The sequence below is a fragment of the Schistocerca nitens genome, chromosome 2 (assembly GCF_023898315.1).
Source record: "Schistocerca nitens isolate TAMUIC-IGC-003100 chromosome 2, iqSchNite1.1, whole genome shotgun sequence".
NCBI lineage: Eukaryota > Metazoa > Arthropoda > Insecta > Orthoptera > Acrididae > Schistocerca > Schistocerca nitens.
In genome coordinates, this window is record NC_064615.1 from 804,366,197 (window position 1) to 804,378,890 (window position 12,694).

The 12,694-nt window shown below is 38.9% G+C and overlaps 1 protein-coding gene across 1 annotated transcript in view; it reads right to left on the reverse strand.

Moving 5' to 3' along the window:
• The window catches only part of LOC126237061 (uncharacterized), a 74,879-nt gene that overhangs the window by 14,772 nt on the left and 47,413 nt on the right, over positions 1-12,694 (reverse strand). The window contains exons 4-5 of the mRNA XM_049946847.1: positions 11,051-11,248; positions 2,863-3,049 (exon numbers count right to left, since the gene is read on the reverse strand). Coding sequence (XP_049802804.1) covers positions 2,863-3,049; positions 11,051-11,248 — 385 coding nt within the window. The remainder of the gene's footprint in view (positions 1-2,862; positions 3,050-11,050; positions 11,249-12,694) is intronic.

A 12,694-nucleotide genomic window follows, 5' to 3' on the forward strand; every position in this document is an offset into this window, starting at 1 on the left:
ACACTTCTTAGAGATATAAACTGTGTCTGTCTTCCAGAGTGTTCTTAGAAATATTAAACACTGGAGATGGAATTAAATATCCAAACAGTATATATTAAATTTAGTAATGGACATGTTTGCAGTAGATGGAGGGGACAGAGAATCTGTCTAAATAAGACTTCTTACTGAAGCCAGCTGCAGCTACTGGAACAGTCCACAATTTAAAATTGTTATATACAGATTACTTATGTGAGGTCAAAAGCCACAGAAAACTTCAATGGCAAGAGACGTGGAACAATGGACAACAGATGAAAGGTGGATATTACACAGCAGTACATCTCAAATTCACATAAGACCATGGTTTAAGAGGACTCATTTGGACTGATCAACTATTTGCACCATCATTTGACACTGCTTAAACCATATCTCTTTTTCTCTACATAAGAGATACACAGACTGTGGTCCACAGCCTTAATCATTCATTATTGTAAATTTTTGTTTGTAAGGCATGGGCCTTTGTGGAAACTACAAAAGGCATATTCCAGCACGATGAGGTTTGTGAAACAAATTATGTAAGCTGTTAGTTCTCTCTCTCTCTCTCTCTCTCTCTCTCTCTCTCTCTCTCTCTCTCTCTCTCTCTCTCTCACTTACGCCATCATATTAGCAAATCTGTAGCTCTCCACCCCCTCCCCCTCCCCACTCTACAGCTGCACAGAATCAACATTTATGGTTATTCTGCATGTGAATGTGATTCTGAGATAGAAGCTGATGTGAACCACATCTTGTATTCATGTCCCAAATTTAACTGTGGAAGATCAGATTTTTGAAGACATTGATGAATACAGGATAAACCCACCCTCAACCAGCTTCTACTATTTTGTTTCCAAAAGACATCTGCCTTTATGAAAAGATTGTTAATTTCCATTAGAGTATAGGGAAAAATCTATAGTTTTCAATAGTATTCATATAAATTTAAGAAATAGTGTGAATTGAACACAAATATCTAATTTACTTACACTATGTGATCAAAAGTATCCAGACACCCTCAAAAACATATGTTTTTCATATTAGGTGCATTGTGCTGCCACCTACTGCCAGGTAATCCATATCAGCGACCTCAGTAGTCCTTAGATATCATGAGAGAGCAGAATGGAGCGCTCCACAGAACTCACAGACTTCAAACATGGTCAGGTGATTCGGTGCCACTTGTGTTATATGTCTGTACGTGACATTTCCACACCTTTAAACATCCCTAGGTCCACTGTTTCTGATGTGATAGTGAAGTGGAAACATGAAGGGGCATGTACAGCACAAAAGCGTACAGGCCGATCTTGTCTGTTGACTGACAGAGACCGCCGACAGTTGAAGAGGATCATAATATGTAATAGGCAGACATCTATCCATACCATCACACAGGAGTTCCAAACTGCATCAGGATCCACTGCAAGTACTATGACAGACGGGAGGTGAGAAAACTTTGATTTCATGGTGTAAGGAGCTTAAACATTGGACGACTGAACAGTGAAAAAACATTGTGTGGAGTGATGAATCACAGAACACAATGTGGTGATCCGATGGCAGGGTGTGGGTATGGTGAATGCCCGGTGAACGTCGTCCGCCAGCACGTGTAGTGCCAACAGTAAAATTTGGATGCGGTGGTATTATGGTGTGGTCATGTTTTTCATGGAGGGGACTTGCACCCATTGTTGTTTTGTATGGCTCTATCACACCACAGACCTACATTGATGTTTTAAGCACCTTCTTGCTTACCACTGTTGAAGAGCTATTCGGGATGGCAATCTCATCTTTCAACATGATCGAGCACCTTTTCATAATTCACGGCCTGTGGCAGAGTGGTTATACAACAATAACATTCCTGTAATGGACTGGCCTGCAGAGGGTCCTATAGAACACCTTTGGGATGTTTTGGAACACCGACTATGTGCCAGGCCTCACTGACTAATATCGATACCTCTCTCTTGTGCAGCACTCCATGAAGAATGGGCTGCCATTCCCCAAGAGACCTTCCAGCACCTGATTGAATGTATGCCTGCAAGAGTGGAAGCTGTCATCAAGGCTAAGGGTGGGCCAACACCACTTTGAATTCCACAGTACTGATGGAGGGAGCCATGAACTTTTAAGTTATTTTCTGCCAGGTGGCCGGATGCTTTTGATCACACAGTGTATCATGCTATTCATTAAAAATTTACCATAGAAAAAATTGTGAGAGCTTGAGTTTTTAATTCTGTAGATATGAATTTCTGTATTTTCTCCATATAATTAAGTATACCACATAAATATGTGTATCAGATGGCTGAGTGGAGTAAAAACTCTGGAGTGAGAGAAAAATAAAAAGACTCCACTAAGAAACCACAAGGATTTTATTATCAAACCATGCCTGACTTGTTTCTTTGGTGTTTGAAATCTCATGTGTTTGCTAAGAAAACCAACTTTTCTTGTGTGTAAATCAAAGATTAGAATTTCAATTTCTAAATAGAGTGCTCCAATTATGGTACAAGCCAAGAAATGAGAATATGGCACCAAAATTGTGTTGTACATAAGAGTTGTGTTGTATTTGCAAAATTATGAAACAGAATTGCTGGTCAGTACTTTACCTTTAGAGGGCAAAATAATTGGTCCTGGCGACAAACACACATAAAAGTACACAACAATATCCTAGCTTTCAGGATTATTACTTCCCTCATTGGAGGGCAGAAAGATATAAGAAGAATGTAGGTTGGGGAAGGTTAAAAAGAAAGGTCAGTTTCAGATCTAAGACAAGATGGACACTTTTGACAATATCATATTTAGTAAAAGGAGCAAGGGCAGAATTAGCATCAGCAAAAGCAAATTCTATTTGATATATTGTTGTTGTGAACTTACTTGACTTCAGCTTCCATAGGGGGCATTCCAAAAAGGAGCAGCTTTCCACCATCATTAAGCATTTCTAATGCTGTTTCTAAGGCAGGTATGGCACCACTGCAGTCAACAATAAGATCAAATTTGTATGATGGATCTTTCTGCATACGCTGTTTTAGTTCAGCAGGGCTGATGACTTCACATCCTGTACCTAAGAGCAGAATATGTAATATAGTTCATTATTCTTGATCTGAGTGACAAAACTGAAAAGTTTTCAACGTGATTTACACACACTCTCTCTCTCTCTCTCTCTCTCTCTCTCTCTCTCTCTCTCTCTCACTCACTCTTTCTCTCACTCTCTCACTCTCTGGTGTAATTATCATGCAGTCTTAAGAAGCCCCCGTCCCCCCCTCTGATGTGGTGTGACAAGTGATATACATGCCACCACAGATACATGACAGTGGCATAGCATGGCATGCATGCATGCATGCATGTGACTCAATGCCAATAGAAGTAAATTGGTGCCATGTCCTCTTTGGATGATGAAGCTGTTCTGACTTTAGTCAGCTCAGTTATGTTGTATGTAAATGAAGTGGAGTTACATCCATCTCTGTAGTCAGGTTCTAATTCAGCTTCTACTTTTAAGTAAAAAATTAAAAATCGCTGTTTTGGTATTCACATGTGTTCTCGACTATGCAGTGTTTTTCTATTCGATTTTTAGAGAACTATAGGACCAAAAAGAAAAATTATTCTTTTGCACCATATAGTCTCACATTACAGTTTGATAATGAAGTGGCTCTCTTTCTGTTATTGCTTGTAGTTACCATATACTTCAAATTTAAGTAACCTACTGCACACATTTCAAAAAATTTGTAGTGAAAACTATAGTCACTAACTAGTTTACACTTGGTACATTTTAGGTCATACACAGCTGTACCTATAAAATGTAGCTCACATACCAAAATTATTTTTAACACCAGAAGGAGAGCCATATTTATTTCCAAACTCTGGTAAATAAATGACATATTTTTGGCAGTTGCCCATGACAGACTACAATGCACCATACCTGACACTATCGCCACATGCTATGCAGAATTGTAGCTCATGTTTATCTTTTGCATGTTGTTTAAGAAGTCAGTTACTGTCACATTTTAAGTTAACATTCCGTTAACAGTTATTTTCATTTTAAAACCAGAGAGAGGCAATCACAGAGTAAGTGCCAGAGATACTACATACATCAACACTGTATTTTATATTGGGTGGGCACATGCAGCTGTTGAAAGGCATGACATTAAGAAGAATTATGCGGACAGCTGGTAAAATTCGTGTTTTATTGATACTTCTTGTGTCTCAATGAAACAAGAATTTTATCAGCTGTCAGCAGAATTCTTATTAACATCATATATGCATCAATTTTTCTATAGCCAGCGATAAATAAACCAACAATTGTATTTTCATTTCTGATTTATTCCAGAGGCAACCAGTTTTGACATTCCATTATGCCAGTGTCACGCCCTCTGTGGTAACATAGTGGCTAAGCTTGTGTAGACAGAGTTGCACTCAGATTGTTTACAAGTGTACAGCTGTGTTACATACACTGCCACAGATATTTGTTCACTTTTGCCTGATATTTTGTCTGGTAATACAGGCTCAGCCACTATGTTACCACCTGATGATGGCATAATGGAATGTGAAAACCAGTTGGCTCTGGAATAAACCAGAGATGAAAATACAGCTGTCAGTTTATTTGTTGCTGGCTATGTCTATATTGGCTCTCATCTCATCGAAAAGGATGGATGAAGGCAATTTTTCGTGTTTCCACTAACTGTTTCATTCACAAAGTATTAAAAAACTGGTTTTGTTCACTTATTGGCAAACAAATGGCTTGTATTCCAGCAAATAATGAATGTGAAATTGTATTTTACTATTTATGTAATTGTAAGGGGAATTCAAAAAGAAACAAACCAGAAGCATAATTACAGAAACCAGTACCTGTATGTTAGAAGTATTGACCCTGGCTGCTGAGACGCTTGTCCCAATGTGACACAACGTGGTGAAAGGCTGTCTCATAAAATTCCTGGGGCTGCGATGTTAACCAGTTCCGCAGGTACAGCTGGATGTCGTCGTCGGAGGTGAATGGTTTGCCTCTCAGAGTCTTTTTAAGGGGATCAAAAATGGCATAATCACAGGAAGAGAGGTCCAGACTTTATGGAGGGTGGCGAAGAACCTCCCATTTGAATTCCTGCAGGAGTGCCGGGACTGTGTTGGCCATATGACACTTTGCAGTGTTGTGGAGCAGAATGACCTCAGGTCATTTTGATTTGATCGCTTGGCAAAGAGTGGTCAAGGTTTGTGAGTAGCATTGGGCATTCACTGTTGTCCTGTGCTGCAGGAAGTGAATCAAAAGGGGGCCATCTTGATCAAAGAAGAACGTCAGCATAACCTTTCCTGCACTTGTGTGGATGGCGATGTCCAGCTGTATGTGTGGAATTGGTTAACATTGCAGCCCCAGGAATTTTATGACACAGCCTTTCACTGCATTGTGTCACAGTGGGACAAGTGTCTCAACAGCCAGGGTCAATACTTCTAACACACAGGTGCTGTTTTCTACAATTATGCCTCCAGCTTGTTTCTTTTTTAATGCCCCTCATAAAGCATACTGTGTTTTGGATAGTTATGTACATGAGAGAGATGGTAACAACTTGAAGACATATTTACTGTGAAAGGATTTGAGCCTGCCACAAACTAGGATAGAGAATAAGAAATTTGTCAGTAATAAGAAACTGAGATGCAAAGACTAATTATTTTGTAAGTGAAACTGATAAAGTGCCTTATCAGGATAGCAAAATCTGAGGTGTTACTTAAGGCAGAAAATGAGCTGTCATATTCATCTCCCTTTACATGTGCAATTTTGTTGATTTCAAAGTTTTCTCTTGATTATTGTGTTCTGTAGCTCCATCTGCAAATTATTCTGACATATAATAAAACAAACTAATTTTCTATTGCTGACTCTCTGCCACACTATCCGGCAGCCCATTTTAGAGCAGGGCTTCCTGAATGTGGTTTGATCAGTGTTCTATTTCTATTTATGTAAGTATCACTCTTTTCAGTAATGTAATTGATCAAGGCTATCATGTGGCTTTATTCATGTGATGGAAAGGTATCCAATGTCATTACTACCACTTGTTTATGAAACAAATGTGGGAACATTATCCCTTGTCATATTGTATAAAAAAAATTGTAATGCATGCTGCCACTGATGCCTCATTCTCATCAGTCATTCATTTCATTTTCTGGGGATGTTTAAAATAAATAATTAACAAATTTCGTATTTATCTTTATACCAACAATGAATATACTATACATTTCCCAATATCAACCATATACCAGTCATGCAAAGAATACTTCAGAAAACACAGCATTTCTAATTTTTATAGTTATCTAATCTCTTTTATCCTTAGTTGGACTTCATTTATAAAATTGTTACCAGATTCCATCATAATTGCAATTTGCTAGATTGTGCCAGATGAAGCATGTGAACAATAAAAGAAGTGTAGGAGTTTCTCAAAACTTAACCATGCAGCTAATGTTGAATGAACATTCCGCTTCTGCAAATTCAGCCTTAAGGTATTTAAAAAGTTGAATATGTATCCCACTTTAGTTTTATTTTTTCTGAGTGCACAGTACCATTCAAGAATTGTAGCTAAAATGTCAAAGGTAATTTGAGAACATCTGCAGCCTGAAGATTTACCAACACCAACTCAATAATTCTGGCATAAAACAGCTGATTGTTACTAGGTACTGTGGAATCTACCAAACTGTGTTGGTGGCATTAATGGAAAGTACATCAAGATTGAAGCTCCCACTAAATCTGGTTCAGCATTTTTTAATTCCAGTCCATAGTCTTGTTAGCTGTTTTTAGATGCAGATGGATTATTTTTATCAGCTGACACTGGCGAGTATGTCTGCAATAGTGATGGGAGAGTATTAAAAGAAAGTTGTTTCGCTAAAGCATTGTTTGGGGAGATGTTCCCACTTCCAGAATCTAAATCTTTGTCTGAAGAATACCACAAATTTCAATATTGTTTTGTTCCAGATGAAGCATTTTGTTGTATATCAGTCATAGGCTGACTAAGTTACACTTTTAGCACAATGTCTTCTAAGTGCGAGTTGCTTACCCTTGGCTCGCAGGTGTCTCTCCACTGGAGACTATTTACAAATAGCACAATGATATCACTTGTTGTGGATATGATACTGTGTACTAACAGTCTGTTGAGATACCGATTGTACAGGCTCCATCAGGGGGCACCAGACACGCTTCCAGCTACTGCAAACATCAGGAAACCAGTGGTGTGACCACAAAGAAAACAAATTTATTCTGCACACCATGTGGTCACAGACTTACTTCCACCTATTGGATGTTTAAGGTGAAGCACCACCTTCATCAGCAGCATTCAATTGCTTGTCCAGTTGTGGGCCAGGAAGTGGCTACACTCTTAGTTCATCAATCTGAACTCACTGAGACCAGCCCGTACACTCCACCCTATCATCTTTGCATTGCTCCATCAGTCCACATACAGTGATGACCTTTCTGCTACAGCATTCCCTTTTGTCCTTGTGCCACTCCCATTTCTTTTTGTGGCATCTCTCTGTACTCTGGGCTACAACCTACATCAACGCACACCAACACGCTCCTCATGTGCATCACATTCTACACTTCCATTAATTCTGTTGCATTTTCTCTTTGCAGCACTGGCTGGATTGGCCACACTCTGGACAGCATCTGCTTTACAACCTTGGGTCCTGGGTATCTGGGATTCAGCTGCAGCCACTCTGGACCTCCTGTTCCATGGGACCTCTCATGTCACCCCAGAGAAGTTGTGATGCAGGATCTGAGGCCTTCATTGAGCTGGCTTTGCCACCTGCTCAAGTGGGGCAGGGGGAGGGTGCTGTATACCAGCCATATGCCAACTACATTATGCTTCCAGCACAATGACTTCAACCTGCAGGCGTCTCTTCTCCAGAGACTTTGTACAAACAATCTGTTGATACACCAGTTGTTACAGGCTCCACCAAGAGGCACTAGCCCTGCTTCCAAACAGTACATGCATCAGGAAACCGGCAGTGCTGCTGTCGAGGAAACAAATTCTGTGTGCATTCCGTATGGTCACAGGCTTACTTCCACCTGCTGGATATTTAAGGCAGAGCGCCACCTCCAATGGCAGCATTCAATTGCTCATTCAGTTCCAGGCCAGGAGCCAGCTGCACTTGTAGCTCATCAATCCAAACTCACCGAGACCAGCTGAGATGCTCCACACTACACTGCGTCATCTCCACACTACTTCACGGTACGCTACACAGCATGGCCTCCACAGACACTGATCTGCAGACTCCTGAGGTGAAGATTCCCTTGGAATTGGTATTATAACAAAACTTCATTTCTGTTACTTTCAAGTGATCAGAAACGGTGTTTCAGTTGTTATCTGAACTACTTTGTTGTGAACTTGTGTCATGAATAAAGTGTTCTTATCATAAATCTGGGCCTCATCAATTATTAGAGTGTGCAACCCCAAAATGGGTCTTAACACTGATGATAAGGATAAAACTTGGGACTAAATACTTTTCCTCTCACAAAACACATAATCAATGATTGAATATAATAGAGGGAAACATTCCACGTGGGAAAAATATATCTAAAAACACAGATGATGTGACTTACCGAACGAAAGTGCTGGCAGGTCGATAGACACACAAACAAACACAAACATATACACAAAATTCAAGCTTTCGCAACAAACTGCTGCCTCATCAGTCTGTGTATGTGCGGATGGATATGTGTGTGTGTGTGTGTGTGCGAGTGTATACCTGTCCTTTTTTCCTTTTTTCCCCCTAAGGTAAGTCTTTCTGCTCCTGGGATTGGAATGACTCCTTACCCTCTCCCTTAAAACCCACATCCTTTCGTCTTTCCCTCTCCTTCCCTCTTTCCTGATGAGGCAACAGTTTGTTGCGAAAGCTTGAATTTTGTGTGTATGTTTGTGTTTGTTTGTGTGTCTATCGACCTGCCAGCACTTTCGTTCGGTAAGTCACATCATCTGTGTTTTTAGATATAAAACACATAATCAGTTACATTCTCATAGACAAGTATTTAATGAGAAGTACATACTTAATTACAGATTATCCAAGGTAAGGTCTGCAAAATGCTCTCTCAGTATGGTAGTTTCAAGGTTCTGGATATTGGATACTTCAATAAATTGTGACATGAATAAAATTGGTATGATAGTTCAGGCTTCTTGTTTGATTCATAGCTTCATATGGATTCATGGTAATGTATCTAAGTCATCTGTGCACCACAAGGTACAGAATGCTACTAAGAACTCACATCAAAAGTCTTAAAACCAACAGAGACCCAGAAACAATGCTATGCAATTGATTATTCTACTACATTGTTTCTTTCTTAGCACTGTCTTTTCAGAACAAAGTATCTGATACTACATTAGATCCAGCAAGTCAGTAGAAAGATTTGCACACATCTTTTATAGAAAACCAGCTTATATAATTCTATTTATTTCTATACCTTCAGTCTCTTTCACAAAAAAATTAAATGGATTTCAGTTACTGTATCTGTTCATCATATTTCACTAGCAGCCCATGCCCACACTTTTTCTCAGCATTTTCATTGTTGTATTAGCACTGGTGTGATCATAAATACAAGGATAATTTTTCAATAGACCAAAAAAATGAATATTTAACTCAGGATTGTTTCTCATTTTTCTGGCTGCAGGGACTCACAAAACCAAAACACAAACATTTGTAAACTGTCAGTAGCACAGCCGTGGCATGCGTCAAAAACTGGAGCATGTTGCATTCATCTGGCAGTGGTGTGGCATGCCATATGACTGACTTATGTTGCATCAGTCTGGGAGATACTGCTCCATTAGACTGTGCATGTTCCTTGTGCAGTTGCAAGCTAGACGCATGCCTTGTGCCAAGCAATGCTTCACGCCACGTCATTCCAGTGGGCACCCTGCCTTAAAATGAGGTCTTATAATTTATTATGTCCTATCATCAATTACACATGTAATAGGTCATACACACTATGACAGCCAACCACTTCATTGGCTGAGATTTGCATAATGTGTACGGGTGGCAGATCAGAGCCAATGGTTGGCTGGCTTTGGTTGTGGTTCAGTCTGCTGGTGGTAACATCAAAGCATTGGCAGTTGGCTGATCTTAGGAACCCTCTCATAGTGTGGACACCGGGTTGAATATTTATTGGTTCCGTAGCAATTTGCTGTGTCTCTAGGAAGTTCTTTGTACACCTTCTTCTTTTTCTGACAATCAGCTTCTCGCAATAAAATAAATGCTACACATGCGACAACTGCTAAATCCTCTTCTTCCCTCATAACATCAGCCGGTGATATCATAATTAAAACACATCTTATAATAATAACAAGACATTAGCAATGTTGGAAAATTATCGGAGCCAACTGTGATTCCACATGACTGAATCCCTTTGCCCCAAGCCATTAGTTTGGTGAGGATGAGAAGCCAAACGCACTGGAAACTAATGTTTGGCTGAATCCAGTATCTGTTGTTTATTGGTCTTCATTGGTCTATTGTGTACACACCTTAAGAAAAACTTTAGTAAACAAGCATTATTGTCTTATCAAAGAAGTAATTTCTGTGATCTCAAAAATGGTCAAACCTAGGTTGTCATCTAGCACTGCTAAGCATTGGTACAATGCTTCAGCATCTGTTGAACTCATGGTAGTGAATATATTCTACAGCTCTCGTGGGGATATAACATGTAAAGAATGCTTTCTGTAAACCCTTGCCATAGATACTGGACATAAATGATTGTGTGTGAGTATCACTGAAAATTATTCCCTGTCAATATTCTAGAGACATGAGTCCTTTGTGGTGAAATGTACAGCCAACATTGTGAATAAATCCTCAAAGTAAACAACACAGTTAGTATTAACATTGTATAAAAGTTGTTATTTGTGCCAATTAAAATGCTTCATATGTATTGCTTTCTTAATACATCATTAATATTGAAAAATGCAACTTTATCAATGCATAGAAACTTAGTTTTGAAAGTCAGTGTTGCTGTACTTTTAATATGTCCATTGAAGATTTATAAAAGAAAGACACATTTGCACAAAATATCTATATGTATACATTGTTAGAACACCACTGTCATAAGACTGACCTAATTTAGCAACTACATTTCTTCTGTGCTCTACCATCTCACTCACAGTCACGTTTTGGTAACCTCTAGCATGTAGCATTGCTGTCCAGAGAGTTCCAATGATGCCTGCACCCGTTACTAAAATGCGCGAAGCCACTCTGATAGGTTGTATGCGATCCCATCCATGGCAAATGCATGACAGTGGTTCCACCAGTGCACCTGAAAAGAAGAATCACTAAGTGATCACTCTGTTTGTAAAATAATTCACTCATTCATCCACACATTGTGTTCTGTAAACCCCACCAAGAAGCAGAGACTTCAGATGTATAGAATGAGTCAAGTTATACATTAACCAGCAGGAACAACCACTCCTAGCTGGTACTGTAAAGTCAGTTAACAACTAATTATGATTATCAATAATCTACTAAAACTGAATTATAGTAATTACATCCTGGTAAAACTAGGATCCATTCAGAACAAATATTAGAATTACACACTATTAACATTCTTCAGTCCACATATTCTATAAGCTATAGAGTGGGTAATGAGGTAATCTTTTACTTTTTTTGAAATGTTTTGAAATATTTTGAGGTTTTCTATTTACTGCCTGCTGTCCACTGGCGCCCTTTTATGGATATTATTGAAAGTGAAACTCTGTTCTGAACCCTAGAGGGAAATTGTTTCTACTTCTAGAATTATGATAGTGAACTGCTCAGTTCACACTAAATTCACATTTGTTATTGACCATGAATACCATTAGAGTGTATAATTATGTACTGGTAAGTAAGTGTAAGAATCCCTTGGTCCCTGAAGGGGCTTCTACAAATGTTCAGTTATCAACCTTAAACAATAGTTGTACTGCAAACTTCTGTAATGCCCCTGAAAATGATACCATATGACAGAAGTGAGGGAAAGTCTGCAAAGTATACAGCACACTGCAGAGAGTTCTAAGTGGAGCTACTGAGAGTACTAAGTGGAAAGCACAAAAAACTTAAGTTTTTGAGTAACTTGTACACACACTGATGACACATCATATTTTTATTTATCTTGATGCCCAAGAACTTCACACATGGAGCATCTGCCCAATGAATTCTGTTCCTGGCAACTGTAAGTCAATTTTTTTTGTCTGAATTTGCATAATGTTGGTGTTTTGTAACATTAAGGGTTAAGCTGTCAGCTGTGAACCAGTTGAAAGCCTGTTCCATTATTGCCCCGGCTGTGTATGGTATAGATATATTTGGTCTCCTTGTCAATATACTTGTGTCATCAGTAAACATTGAGTTTTTGAAGAGTCCTCCAATATCCCAGCTAAATTTTAAGTGTAGACCAAAAACAGGAATGGATCAACACCAAACCTTGTGGCACAACATCTTTAATGTTTATGCACTCTGAATATAATCTTAACCCAGTTTATCATTTGCTAATGTGGCCCTCTGTTTTCTATTGACTCCATCTCCATCCATGTAAGAGAAAGGCCTTAATGTAATACCATTTTAGTTTCCCTAATAGATTTTTATGACCTACACAATCAAAGGCCTTTGCAAGATCACAGAAAACACCAAAAGGGTAGATTTTATTGTTTAGTTCTACTAGAATTGGATTTGTGAAGTCATATGTTGCCTTCTCAGAAGATAAACCTTTAGGGAAGCCAAACTGAGTTATTTT